This window comes from Vidua chalybeata, chromosome 23, assembly GCF_026979565.1.
Source record: "Vidua chalybeata isolate OUT-0048 chromosome 23, bVidCha1 merged haplotype, whole genome shotgun sequence".
Classification (NCBI taxonomy): domain Eukaryota; kingdom Metazoa; phylum Chordata; class Aves; order Passeriformes; family Viduidae; genus Vidua; species Vidua chalybeata.
In genome coordinates this window covers 188,487-201,775 of record NC_071552.1, presented here as the reverse complement: position 1 = coordinate 201,775, position 13,289 = coordinate 188,487, and the positions used below count along the sequence as shown (strand labels likewise).

The 13,289-nt window shown below is 48.3% G+C and overlaps 1 protein-coding gene across 1 annotated transcript; it reads left to right on the top strand.

Annotated features, from left to right (window-relative positions):
- Positions 1-140: 140 nt before the first annotated feature.
- HYOU1 (hypoxia up-regulated 1) lies at positions 141-13,289 on the top strand. Its single transcript, XM_053963523.1, has 24 exons — positions 141-413; positions 605-698; positions 1,541-1,619; positions 1,853-2,007; positions 2,103-2,179; positions 2,863-3,044; positions 3,589-3,704; positions 4,473-4,656; positions 5,074-5,208; positions 6,092-6,174; positions 6,273-6,405; positions 6,722-6,909; positions 7,142-7,280; positions 7,383-7,443; positions 7,752-7,834; positions 7,985-8,173; positions 8,338-8,534; positions 8,709-8,796; positions 9,307-9,429; positions 9,765-9,898; positions 10,195-10,279; positions 10,732-10,984; positions 11,730-11,813; positions 12,290-13,289. The coding sequence occupies exons 1-24, from the start codon at positions 350-352 to the stop codon at positions 12,346-12,348; spliced, it is 2,985 nt and encodes a 994-aa protein (XP_053819498.1). The 5' UTR covers positions 141-349; the 3' UTR covers positions 12,349-13,289.

Genomic DNA, 13,289 nt, shown 5'->3' with positions numbered 1-13,289 from the left:
TTCGTGACCGCTTCCGGCTTCCCCCGACGTGGCCCAATGGGCGCCCGCGCGCTGCGGGATTGGCGCGCGGGGCTGGCCCTGGCAGCCGCGCCAATGGGCGCGTGCCGCGTGCAGGGGGGGCGGGGCCAGACGGCGGGGCCGCCGCGGCGGGGCTGCTCCGCGCGCCGGGCCGGGCCGAGTCCAGCCGAGCGCAGCCGAGCCCAGCCGAACTGAGTCCGGCAGGGCCGGGCCGAGTCCAGCCGAACGCAGCCGAGCCCAGCCGGGCCGGGCCGAGCCGAGTCTAACCGAGCCCAGCCGAACTGAGTCCGGCAGGGCCGAGCCGAGTCCAGCCGAGCGGTGCCGGGAGAGCATGGCGCGGTTGCCCGGCTGGGCGCTGCCCTGGCTGCTTCTCTTCTGCCTCCTGCCCGCCGCAGGTACGTGCGGGACGGCGCGGGGCGGCGGCGGCCGCCCGGGCTCTCCCTGCCTGGGCCGCGCCGCCGACGCTGAGGAGCGGGCCGGCGGGGAGCAGCGGCCGGTGTTCCGGTGCCTCCCCAGCGCCCTGTCCGGGCCCGGCCTTGCCTTGGCCCACACCAGCAGCAGGCTCTCACCAAGGGTTTGTTTCCAGAGCCGGTGGCGGTGATGTCGGTGGACGTGGGCAGCGAGTCGATGAAGATCGCCATCGTGAAGCCTGGCGTGCCCATGGAGATCGTCCTGAACAAGTGAGCGGCTGTTGCAGCGCGCCGGGGCCGCCGCGGGAGGGCCCGGGGCCGTCCGGCCGGGGCCGCCGCTGCTGCAGCCCCCGGCAGCGCCGGGGCGGGCGGGAATGAGCGGGGCTGGGACTCCCCCCCTGTTCCTCTGCTGCCGGAGGAGGGCTCCCATTCTCCCACGCAGGCTTGTGACTCAGTCTTGCCCCGGGCGGGCAGCTGTGGGACATCGTCCAGGGCAGTTTGTTAGCTCACTTTTAAGGTGTTTGGGTGCGCTTTGGGTCCCTTTCGAGCGAGTGCCAAAAGCCCACGCGGTTAAGGACACGTTGTGGTGCAAACCCAAAAGGGCACCCAGTTCCTACCTGTCCCCTGACGCTTAGTTCCCGAACTAAGGGAGCCCAGAGCCAGGTTTGTTTTGCTGCAGCTGTTCAAAGCCCACAGTTGTAACACAGCTAAATCTCTTGCATTCAGCTGCTGTTGCAGCCCGTCCTTAAGCCACTGAGTGAAGAATCTGCAGGTGAGAGAAGACATATGATCAGGAACGTCCTCGGTTTCTGGGAGTCTGGCGATAACGAGGAGATTTCTTACCCACCTCCCTGAAATTTGGCAGTCCTAGATAGAATAAGGGAACTGTCTGGCCTTGCTTATGGGTGGAGGAAAGCAAAAATTGTCTCATCAAAGCACTGAAGGAATGGGGCAGGGGAGCTTGTCTGATAGCCCCTCAGCTGAGCAGAGGCTGGCCCCCCTCTCCAAGTACCTTCCCTTAGTCCTTCTGGAATGGGAGCAACATCCATCTTCACTGGAGCCTGGAATGTTCACCTGTTCCCACTGGTTTATTCCTTTCTGTCTGTTCTCAGGGAGTCACGAAGGAAAACACCCGTGGCTGTTTCCTTGAAGGAGAACGAGCGTCTCTTTGGTGATGGCGCGCTGGGGATGGTAAGAGTTCCTGTTTGCAGAATACATGCATCCCACGTTGTGACAAATGTCTGAGCCAGTGTTTTATTGTTGTCCTCCGCTTCTCATCTCCTTGATGTGTTACTGGCTCTGTGTAGTGGCTGTGTGCTCCTACTCCCATAGCAAGAGTTGTTCCCCATGTAGTCTGGGAGGGATTGGTTAGACAGCAGCGTAACTGAAGGAATGCAAGTGGCTGATGTGGTTTTTCTCTGCAGTCCATAAGGGCGCCCAAGGTGGCATTCCGATACTTCCAGGATCTGCTGGGTAAGCGGATCGACAATCCCCACGTGGCGCTGTACCAGTCCCGGTTCCCAGAGCATGAGCTGGTGAAGGATGACATAAGACAGACTGTTATCTTCAAGTTGTCCCCGTAAGTGGCTGCTTTTAGGTTCTTTGAGGGATGGACTTCAGCTACCAGGCTTCTGCAGCTCACTGCTGATGCCATCATTTTCTTTCTCATTGTAGAACGATATGGTATTCTCCCGAGGAGATGCTGGGGATGGTCCTGAACTATTCACGTGGTCTGGCTGAGGAATTTGCAGGTTGGAAGGATTTAGCTTTTTCTTGTCTATATGTGTATGTGTTCGTACACTGTAAGATTCCAGTAGAGACCAAAAGCGTTCAGAAACCCAAGGTTTTTGGAAACAGGATATTGGTTCTCTCCAGCTGTAAGCAAGACTTAGAAGTTATCCAGTTACCATTTGTTTCTAATATGATGCAAGTTTGGGATCTTAATCCTACTCTTGGTGGCAGACACTCCGTTTACCACCTAGTGTTGCAATGAAGGAGCCTTACAGGCAGTCTCTGGAGAAAAGTGTTTTCTTTATCACGTGTGTGATCAGAGTGGAGGCACATGGGATCTGGCCGCAGGGGAGGGTGGAAATGGCTCTGTGAAGGCTGTGCTGTAGCTGTTCTGGATGGAAACTCAAAGAGCAAAAATGGCCCTTTGCTGCGAGACTTGCTAATAGAGAGGAGGCTGTTGTGTATTTCATGCTGTGCTGCTAATGAAATATCACAGTAATGAAAAGTGGATAAATTACTAGGAGGCTTTGTCATGGTTTCAGCAAGATGCAGAGATTTGTCCCTAGGGATCCTGGCTACTGCTGCAGGTTTGCATTCTGTGTGAGTCTTCACCTTGGGTCCTCTGGGTTTGCTTCTGTCACTCCATCTCAACAAGTCTTTGCGTGTGGCTGCACTGATGCAGAGTTCCCTGCAACTGTTCCAGAGCAGCCCATCAAAGATGCAGTGATCACAGTTCCTGCCTACTTCAACCAAGCAGAGAGGAGAGCAGTTCTGCACGCCGCCCGCATGGCTGACCTCAAGGTGCTGCAGCTGATCAACGACAACACGGCCGTAGCATTGAACTATGGGGTTTTTAGAAGGAAAGACATCAATGCCACGGCACAGGTAGGTGCATTTGAGAGATGCAGAGTCCTGCCAAGTTGCCTGCATGAAGAAATCCAAAGAACTTGAAGTAGATTCCGCTGATCAAGCAGTCTTCTCTGTTTTCATCTGTTTGTCAACAAGACAAAGAGATTAAATGCTGTGTGCATGTATGGTGAAGGCTGAAAGCTGCTGGAGTGAGGGCAGGTCCTGGGAGTTCCGATTTCATAGACTTGTCCCTTGCCCATCAGCTGGGGAAAATAACAGCAGTGATTACTTGAAGTATTGGAACACCGACTCACAAGTACTTGATTTACTTGAGGCTGAAGAAAGAACAAAACTTTGGGTTTTGAACTGTGAAATACATTAAAAGTTTTCTTGTCTCCTTCTGTCAGACATGACCCTGAACATCGCCCGTGTTTGGTCAAAATATGAGTCCTGCCCTTAGGGTATAAAGTCAATCTAGGGAATAGATAGTTATGGCCTGTATCACACTGAAAGGTTCTTTACTTATTCGTGGGGGGGTGTCCAGGTGTTTCTGCTTCACTATCCCAGCTTTTCTTTTCAGAATATCATGTTTTACGACATGGGAGCAGGAAGCACTGTTTGTACTATTGTTACTTATCAGACAGTGAAAACTAAGGACTTGGGAACCCAGCCTCAATTGCAGATCCAAGGCATTGGGTAAGAATTCCACACAAGTTGCACAAATCCCACAGGCCTCAGGAAAGAAACCATTTGTTTCACAATCTTCATTGTGTAGAATTTTGCAGTGAGGCTTCAGTACAGTAATTTGTATGGCTGAGGGGGAAACATTTGGAGCAAGAAAGCTCCAGTTGGGAATAATTTTGGTACTGCTGTCTTTTGCAGAAGGTAACTGAGAACTTCCAGGAACCTAGGAGGGAACCAGTGTACTTAGTGTGCTTTAGGCTTTCCTTTGATAGCCTCAAGCCATGTAAACCTATTCCATTACATGTAATCTTTTAAGAGTATCAGTTGGAATAAGAGAAATACACTTCTAGAGAGGAATGAAAATGCAGTGGGCTTAATGAATTGCCAAATAAGGAGGAGGGTGCTGTGCATACCCAGCCCAGCAGTTTTAACTGTAAAGCATTTATGTCGCTGTTCTCAAGAAGATACCTGGGACCTGATACAATTGTCCATTGGCTTCTCAGCTGTTTTACATGGTTGGCAATAAGGCATTTACCTAAAAATATAATGAAATTTCCTGTTGAAAGGCTGTTGTGGTGGTGAATCTCTTATTTCTATCTTTCTTTCATTATAATGTGCTATTCTGGGGACAACCTTTGTTCTTTCACAGTCATCACAGCTGATAATACTGCAGCTATTTTTGACCACTTATGCTCTGCATATTTGTAAAATAATACATGAAAATTGTTCGTATTTCAATTTGGTTTTGGTTATTACACCTCTGTTAATTCTTTTGCTCAGGTTTGACCGTACTCTTGGAGGTTTAGAGATGGAGCTTCGCCTCCGGGACTACTTAGCAAAACTCTTCAATGAGCAGTACCCTTCAAAAGATGTCCGGAAGAATCCTCGGGCCATGGCCAAACTGCTGAAGGAGGCCAACCGCCTGAAAACTGTGCTGAGTGCGAATGCTGACCACATGGCACAGGTCTGACCTTCTGCTGGGGGTTCCTACATTTTTTGGGCTGAGTGTGGGGTGGGTTGAGGACTGGTGTAAGGGAACACTGTCCCTCTGCAGCGCAGGTCTGCTGAGGAGCATCGCTCCCGGTGGTCCCTCTCAGCTTGTGCCCGCTTGGTAGCACCGGTGATTGAGTGGATTGAAGAAGAGTTATTCGTGTCAAGTATGTTAAATAAACTTTCACTGAGAGAAGCTGTCTGTTACACCCATGTTCCATCCTCTCATCACCTTAGCAATGGTAGGGTTCAGATGAGTGTGGTCAGGTCTGTTGTGTGTTACAAAAGCCAGAACTTTTTGCACACTGGACAAAGATTTTGCTTGGAAAATGCTCCACAATTAATTTCATTCTGACTGTTTTTTTGTTTTTTTTTTTTTTTTTCTGGACAGATTGAGGGACTATTGGATGACATAGACTTCAAAGCCAAGGTCTCAAGACAAGAATTTGAGGATTTGTGCTCTGACTTGTTCAAGCGTGTCCCAGGACCCGTGCAGCAGGCTCTGAGTAGCGCAGAGATGAACATGGTGTGTTTAAGAAAACGCATTACCAAACCTGAAGCTAGTGTGTGTGTGTGTGTGTGGAGCTGCTGCCACATCATGATTGAGGCATCAGTGGATGTGTTATCAGCACTGTTGGGAGGTAGATGCCTGCTGTTGTGACAGAGAGTTTGCCTGCTGCAGTGTCAAGCAGGAGTGTGTCAAACTTCCCCTGCACTATCTGCCAGAAATTAGGGACTTGGAGGAGGGGTTTCTTTGTCTTAAAACACTTTACTCCTGTGCTGTAGGTTTGAAATAATGATGTTTCCTCTTTTTGTCTTGGATGCTGGTTCTGGTTTCACTCCTGAAGTTTTAACTGAATGAGTCTGGATACAGAATTACGGGTGTTTGGGGTTCTCCTTTGCACTCTCCCTAAAGGGAGCTCTGTTGTGGGCTGCAGTTGGACCAAACCTGAGGCAGTCCTTTGGAGGGAGTTACTGCGGGTTAAATGTTCACTTTGCAGGATGCCACAACTCTTGAGCAGCTTTGGGCGCTGATGTTCAATGCAAGACACTGAATTACCTGTTAAAGGCTGGATTTCTGTGTGTTCAGATGCAGCTGGCTCTTGGTGTCACTGTCTCCTGTGGCATTGAACTAGTTTGTGTAATTTTGAATCAACCCCCATGTTTCAGGTGGTTTGAAGCCACAGTCATGTTGTCACTGTTGGACAGACCTGAGCCCAGGTGCCTGGTTGTTGGCACAGCTGATGTCCATCTGAGATCTGTTGGGCACTGGGACAGCAGGGTGTAGTGTGGGTGTTCCTAGAGCATCATGTCAGCACGTGATGACTGGGGAAGGAGCGTAAGGAAGCCCTGGACTTAGCTTTCCAAAATTGCTTTCTTAAGACAAGGTGACTGTTTCCAATCCCTAGGATGGAATTGACCAGGTGATTCTAGTTGGCGGTGCCACTCGGGTCCCCAAAGTGCAGGAGGTTTTGCTGAAAGCTGTGGGCAAGTGAGTATGTGAGGTCCCCTTCTAGTCTGTCTCCCATTGACAAGCTGCTGTTTATGTAGAGGCTGAAAACTTCACGTCTGTTGCTTTTTACTTTGTAGAGAAGAGCTGGGCAAGAATATCAATGCTGATGAGGCTGCTGCTATGGGTGCAGTCTACCAGGCAGCTGCTCTAAGCAAAGCCTTTAAGGTGAAGCCCTTCATTGTTCGGGATGCTGCTGTGTTTCCTATCCAGGTAACCTTTGGTTTTCCTTTTCTTCTCTTGTGCAAGATATGAGGCTGTGATGGGAGAATCGATCCAGGTTGGAACCTCTCGGCTTCCTTTGAGTATGGAAGCTCTGGAGATCTTTCTGCCAATCTAATAAAGAAAGCAGAAGGAAGTCTTCTTTATAGTAGAAATGCAGTATCCAAGGAGCCAGGCATATGCAAATACCAGTTGAGGAGTATTTGCCTACCCCCCACCTTTTGCATGAGGCAGAGCAGCTGAACGCTGCTGATGTAAGATGCCACAATTTGCAGTTGCCAAATCTTATTTTCTCTTTGTGGTGCAGGTGGAGTTTACTCGTGAAGTTGAGGAGGAGGATAAATCCAGGAGTTTAAAGCATAACAAAAGGATTTTGTTCCAGCGCATGGCGCCCTATCCCCAGCGCAAAGTAATCACTTTCAACCGCTACACGGATGACTTTGAGTTCTATGTCAACTATGGAGATCTGACATTCCTGAGCCAGGATGACCTGCGGTGAGTTGAGCCCAGTAGCTCTGTGGCAGTGCAACTTGCCTGGCTGGAAACGTATTGCCAGTGTCTCTGACTGGCACTGGCACATCTGTTCTCTGAGCTGCATGTGCTTTAGCCCTGCCAGTTCCTGCTTTGTGCAGCTGCCCATCGCCACCAGCATGAGCAAGAGCAGGGATTGGCTGTTCTGCAGCACTTATCCTGAGTTGTCTCTCTGCTTTTGTCTCTGTGTCATCAGAGTTTTTGGTTCTCTCAATCTCACTACTGTGAGGCTAAAGGGAGTTGGGGACAGTTTCAAGAAGCACTCGGACTATGAATCCAAAGGCATCAAAGCACACTTCAACATGGATGAGAGTGGTGTACTGACTCTTGACCGGGTAAGCGCCACCCATTGGGATGGTTGTCAGCTGGTGTATTTTTCAGTTCTGTCCTTCTCTCTGGTCCCTGCTTAAAACTAATCCTGAGCTTCTGTTTCCAAGGTGGAATCGGTATTTGAGACCTTGGTGGAAGACAAGCTGGAGGAGGAGTCAACACTGACAAGTAAATGCGGAACTTTGATATTCATACTGACTGTTCTGTTACCTGTAGTGGCTAAGATAACTACAAGTGTTGTGTTTCTTTGGGTTTGGGGTGGAAGTTACACAGTCTGACTGTATGTGTGGCTGACTGCACACAAGGACACGGAGGGAGGTTGGAGAAGTGTGAGTCTGGAGTGTGTAAAGCTCATCTACACCACCAAGGGAGCCCCTTGGTGATCGTTGCAGTTGTGAGGGGAAGGACTGGGAGCTGAAGATGACTTTCTTCCTCTGGATACGTAGCATTCTGAATTTTTTGTCTCCCATCAACAGAACTTGGAAACACTATCTCAAGCCTGTTTGGGGGCGGTGGCCCTACACTGGAGACCGGAGAAAACCTGACGGACTCAGTTCAGGTGAGCCCCAGGGTGACTGCTACTGGAAGGAAGCCCTTTTGTCTTGCTGTGACAGTTACGTAGAATTATCTGTTCTGTGAAACATTTGCATGGAATTTCTGCATTTAAAACACAGTTTTGCTTTTCCCTTTCCTTGCTTGTGATGACCAGGAAGAGGAAGAAAGCCTAGCAGAAACAGGTAAAGAAGAGCAGGGGGAGAAACAAGACGAGAAAAGCCATAGTGTAGATGCTGATGAAGAGCATGGACAAGAGAAACAGCAGTCTTCAGGTCAAGCAGAAACTACCTCTCCAAAAGTAGAGTCAGAGAGAAAGGAAGAAGGCGAGAAATTAGAGTCTCAGGTGAGCATCAGATTGAAGGAATGGAAATGGTTTTAGTACCTAAGAAATGGCATTTCCTCAATGGAATTCTCCCTTCTCTGAAGTGCCCTGCCTTTGAAAAAAGTTGCAGAATCTGAAAATCTGTTCCCTTGAGAATTCCCTTGAGAATGTACTTTGTGTTACAGGGTCCCAAAGAAGATAGAGAAGCTGCAAAAGAGGAAGAACTGTCCAAAAGTTCCAGTGACAGCACGACTACCAAAACAGAGGAAGAGAAGATCAAAGCACCCAAGAAGCAGAAGCTTGTCCATGAGATCACCATGGAGCTGGATGTAAATGATGTGCCTGACCTGGAGGAAGATGAACTGAGGAGCTCGATGAAAAAGTAGGTTTGAAATGGCTCTGCTAAGTTAGAACTCTGGATAAAGGAAGAGTTAATTGCTTTGGAATGGTGATGGCTCACATAGAGCACTGCTGACCTCAGCAGCTGGTGTGTGTGATATGCTGTTCAACCAAGAGCACTTGCTACCTTTTGAATTTTGTTCTCTTTGCATGTTAGACTCCAAGACTTGACGATCAGAGATCTAGAGAAACAGGAAAGAGAAAAATCAGCCAACAGCTTGGAGTCATTCATCTTTGAGACCCAGGTAAGAGAGGGATATAATGAAATGAGAATTCCAGGAGAGCAGCAGAAGTGTTTTGCATAGCTTTTGGCTGATCTGAGTGCAGGGGAGTTGTTTGAGCTGGGGGAAGCTGATTTGAAGAGCCCAGGTTTTGTCTTTCAGTCACTTTTTCTAATGCTATTAGGTTTCCCAGGCCCATGTTTCCTCAATACAAAACGAAGCTTCCCTTCAGCATGTCTAACACATTGAACAATTGTCCCCAGAGTGTAAACAAGCTACAGCTTCTCAGGAACTGTTGTGCAGAAGAAGCAACTAGTGTGAAGTGTGTGTGAAGTGATGACTGTTGCGGCGTTACCATCAGGGGATGTGGGTGTGTCTATACCTGGTCTATTACCATTGTGTTCCTGGCAATGCTAGGAGCAGAGCTCAGATTTGGGAGGGTGCAGGCAGCACCCCAGCCCAGTTGCAAGTGAGTGCTTTCATTTTATGGTTCCAGGCTCAGTGATGTTTGACCAGTTCTTGCTGTTTTTTCAGGACAAGCTTTACCAAGAAGAGTATCAGTTTGTCTCAACAGAGGAGCAGAGAGAAGAAATTTCCAAAAAGCTTAGTGAGGCTTCCAGTTGGATGGAGGAGGAGGGCTATGCAGCTACAACAAAGGTATTGCTGTGTGCAGTCAGGATACCAGTCTGCTGTCACTGACATGGAAGTGACCACAGAGGCTGCTAGAGCCTTTGTAATCTGCTTCTTGAGAGAGAGTTTCTTGATTCTTCAGAGCATTATGCACAGAACAAAATAAGTTGTCCCAGCCACTGATGTTTCTACAAGAGTTTCAGCAGGAACCTGTTGACTGAAAGCTTTGTCATGTTGCTCTTTTTACTGCACTGAAATGGTGTATTTGATGGAGTGAAAAACAAACGCAGTTATAACTTCTGAAGTTGCCAGTGTTAGACAGCAGTCAAACTAACTGTCTCCTTTCTCTCTCCCATCTTCAGGAGCTGAAAGACAAGCTCTCAGAGCTGAAGAAGCTTTGTAGGAACCTTTTCTTCCGTGTTGAGGAGCGGAGAAAGTGGCCAGAACGCCTGGCTGCTCTGGAAAGTCTTCTCAATCACTCCACCATCTTTCTCAGGTAAGGGCAGGCTTTTGGGAAGGAATATCATGCAACTGGTCATGTAGGAGCTGCCAGCAGAATGAGACCTGAGTGAATGTGAAAGTCAGTGGCACTTCCTGAGGAAAGGTGAGCAGAACCCTGCTCCCCAGTATCCTGTTCTGCAGGACCTGTGAACAGGCCTCTTGTCCAAAATGGGGGACAGGAAGGCTCCAGTGTGGTTGTTGTGATGTTTTTGTATTACTGGAGCTGTGACCACTGAGTTGCCAAAATGCAGTCTGCTTGGCTTAACAAAAATAAGCTTTCTTATCTAAAAGGGGAGCCCGAATGATTCCAGAGTCTGACCAGATATTCACAGAAGTGGAACTGAGTACACTGGAAAAAGCCATCAATGAAACAACGGTACTGAAGGATGGAGTGATGCTGGAGGAGGGTGGGGTGGCAGTTTGGGTTATGACCTATACTTTCACTCAAGGTCATGGAGTAGAATGTACATGTTTTGTTTTCATGCCATCAGCAAACCTTTTGTGTGTTTCAGTGTTTCCTAATGCCCAGCCTGACCCCATTGTGCCGGGGGGGAATGGTGGTTCCTGTATTGCATGTGGAATCATCTCCAGGGTGGGGGGGGAGCCCGGTGATCTGATTGCACTCGGTTTTTAAAGGCAGGCGCTGGGTTTTGTTTCTCTTTTTCCTATGTCTGGGTAACTGAGAGGTTGGTGGAAATGTAGCACAGAGGAGAGCTGTCCTGAGTAAAGCAGAATAGCCAGGGGCAGTGACTTTGAGATACTGTGATATACAGCAGTTCCTGGAACCCAGAAGCATTCCAAAAGCACCTCTTCCCTCGCGTCCCACAGATTTGGAAAAATGAGACACTGGCTGAACAGAACAAGCTTACTCCTACTGAGAAACCTGTGCTGCTCTCTAAAGATATAGAGTTCAAGATAGCAGCCCTGGACAGGGAAGTGCAGTATCTCCTGAATAAAGCCAAGTTTGCAAAACCCAAACCCAAAAGGGAGAAGAATGCCACAAAAACTGATTCAGGCAAGAATACTACAGCAGCCCCTGAGACTGAGAATACTATCCCTCCCACGGAGGGGAAACAAGAAGGTAAGTAGCAGGCTTGGAGCATGTATGTAATTCCCTATTATATAATTACCACATGTAATATATGGTGTTTCTCTTGATTGAACGGGAGCTAAAGAAGGGAGGACAGTAGTTAACTGTGAGATAAGGTGAGTTTGGGGTTTTGTGAAGAAACAGAAATTACGTATAAATTTCCCAGGATAGTCAGTGCCTGTCTTGCTGGCTTGTTGACTTCTAGGAAAGATAAGGCATTCAGTGTACCGAGCCGAATACTTAAGGCCCTGTCCTAGATCAGTGAGCAGAATGAATTGTTGACGAGAAGGGTTTGTGGCCTAGATGGACCCAGGAAAAAAAAAATCTCTTGGGGCACTAGGACTTAGTTTTTTGAACTTTCTGAGATCCTCAGGTCTCAAGTGCCCTGGTCCTTTTAAATCTGGAGTGCTGTTTGTCAGCATTCCTGCTGGTTCCTCTGGTTTGAGCAAGGGATCCTGCTCATAGTCACAGCTCCAAAGGTCATCTGCCTGTGCAACCAGTCAGTCTCCAGGGCTTCAGGGGACATAAAGCTTGGCACTCACAGGGGAATACAGAGCAGTTTTGTGGTGCTTCTCTTGAGTGTTGGAGAGTGATCTGCTGTGAGAGTGAGCTATTACAGTCCTGCTGAGGCACCACAGCTGGCTGCTTTAACCTCACCCTTACTGACCTAATCTCCTTACACCTTCTTTCCTGTGTGTTCTTCCTTGACTTTTGTTTATTTCTGCTTTAAAAATAGACAAACCAGAGGATATTGATCCAGCCAAGGAACCTCCTACAGCTGAGAAAGCAGCAATAGATGATAAGCCTGGATCAGACTCCGGTGGGTAAATGTTTTGCTAACGATCTGGAACTTGGGAGCTGCAAGTGCAGGGTGTCTGGGGGCTCCTTTGCAGATTTTTAGCTGTAATATGTAATATGATGGTAGAACCCCTGACTACTGATCCATTGTTAGTTCTGCAAATAGGAAGACAAATTTTGGTTCCTTGCTGTTCCTATGTTTTTGTTGTTCAGAGTGGAATTCTTACGCACCACTGCTGCTTTGTGCCCCTGTCCCTGCAGTTTGCAGCCAGTCCCATGGCTGTGAGATGGGCTCTGCTTGAGAGTTGCTGTGCTGTTCCTGCTGCCAGGGCAGCACTGTTAACAGGGCCAGGGAGTTCATGGCTTCAACCCCCAAAACCTCTGTACCATGGACTGCAAGTTTTGTGGCAAATTTTGCAAATGTCAGAGACTCTCAGTACTGCTTTGCATGCTGTGAAAGTGACTGCAGCGTGAAACTGAGTTTGCTTCATTACACAGGGTCCAAAAAAGAGAAGGCAGAAGCTGGAGGAGAAAGCAGGAAAAACGATGAATTGTAACACCCTGAAATCCCACGAGTGTCAGCATCTATTTATTTCATAGTTACTTTCTTGTTTTTCTTATGGACCTGGTTAGTCATGATGTAAATGGAACACAATGACAACAGAATGGGATAGAGATGTAAATTTATTTTTTGTTCTTTCTGCGGATTTTGCCTCTACTAACTTAGTGAATTGGTTTTTGTTCTATTATGTGTGGCAGACTGCCCACCAACAATTGTCTTTGTTTCAGTACAGAAGTCACCAAAGTGACTTTCCTGTGGGGAGAAAGCAGTACAGAAACATCTTAAGGTGTAGGAAGTAACTTGGAACATAAACTCTGTGCCCCACCTCTTGTGAAGATGATTGCAGAAGGATATAGACCTGAAATGCTGTTGTCTTTGCATATGAGACCCTGACTTAGAGCAAATGTGTGATTTCAGCTGGTGGGAGGTGTATTAATACTTGGATTCATGGGAAGGTGGAACAAAATTGGGAAGGCAGATGATGTGTGCTTTGAGATATGGCTGTGTCTGTTTTCAATAGGTTGTTTGTTAAAACTGTCTGTGTTCTTTAGCAGAGACCAAGAACCATGAAGTGAGACTTGACAAAAATATTCTGTTCATAGTTTAAGTTCAGAAAAGGCAACACTGAATGCAGAGGAGAGGGAAAGATGGGCCATGTCGGCACATCCTGTAGTCAGTCACAGGGACAGTGATGCGGGTCAAACAACCAAACCTGGAAAGTCCAATGGCAACTGCCTTCCTTCCTCGGTGTTTTGTGCACTTGGACTGACTTAATCGCGTGACCTTCCCTGTCCCTGTCCTGGCTGTGACCTCCTGCCTCCAGAGCGTCCCTGCTGCTGCCACACACACGAGTGGGGTCCGACGGCTGCGAATGTGCATCTGACATTGTTCTCCATTCTGGCCTCTTCAGCCAAAAATAAAAACGACACTTCCCGA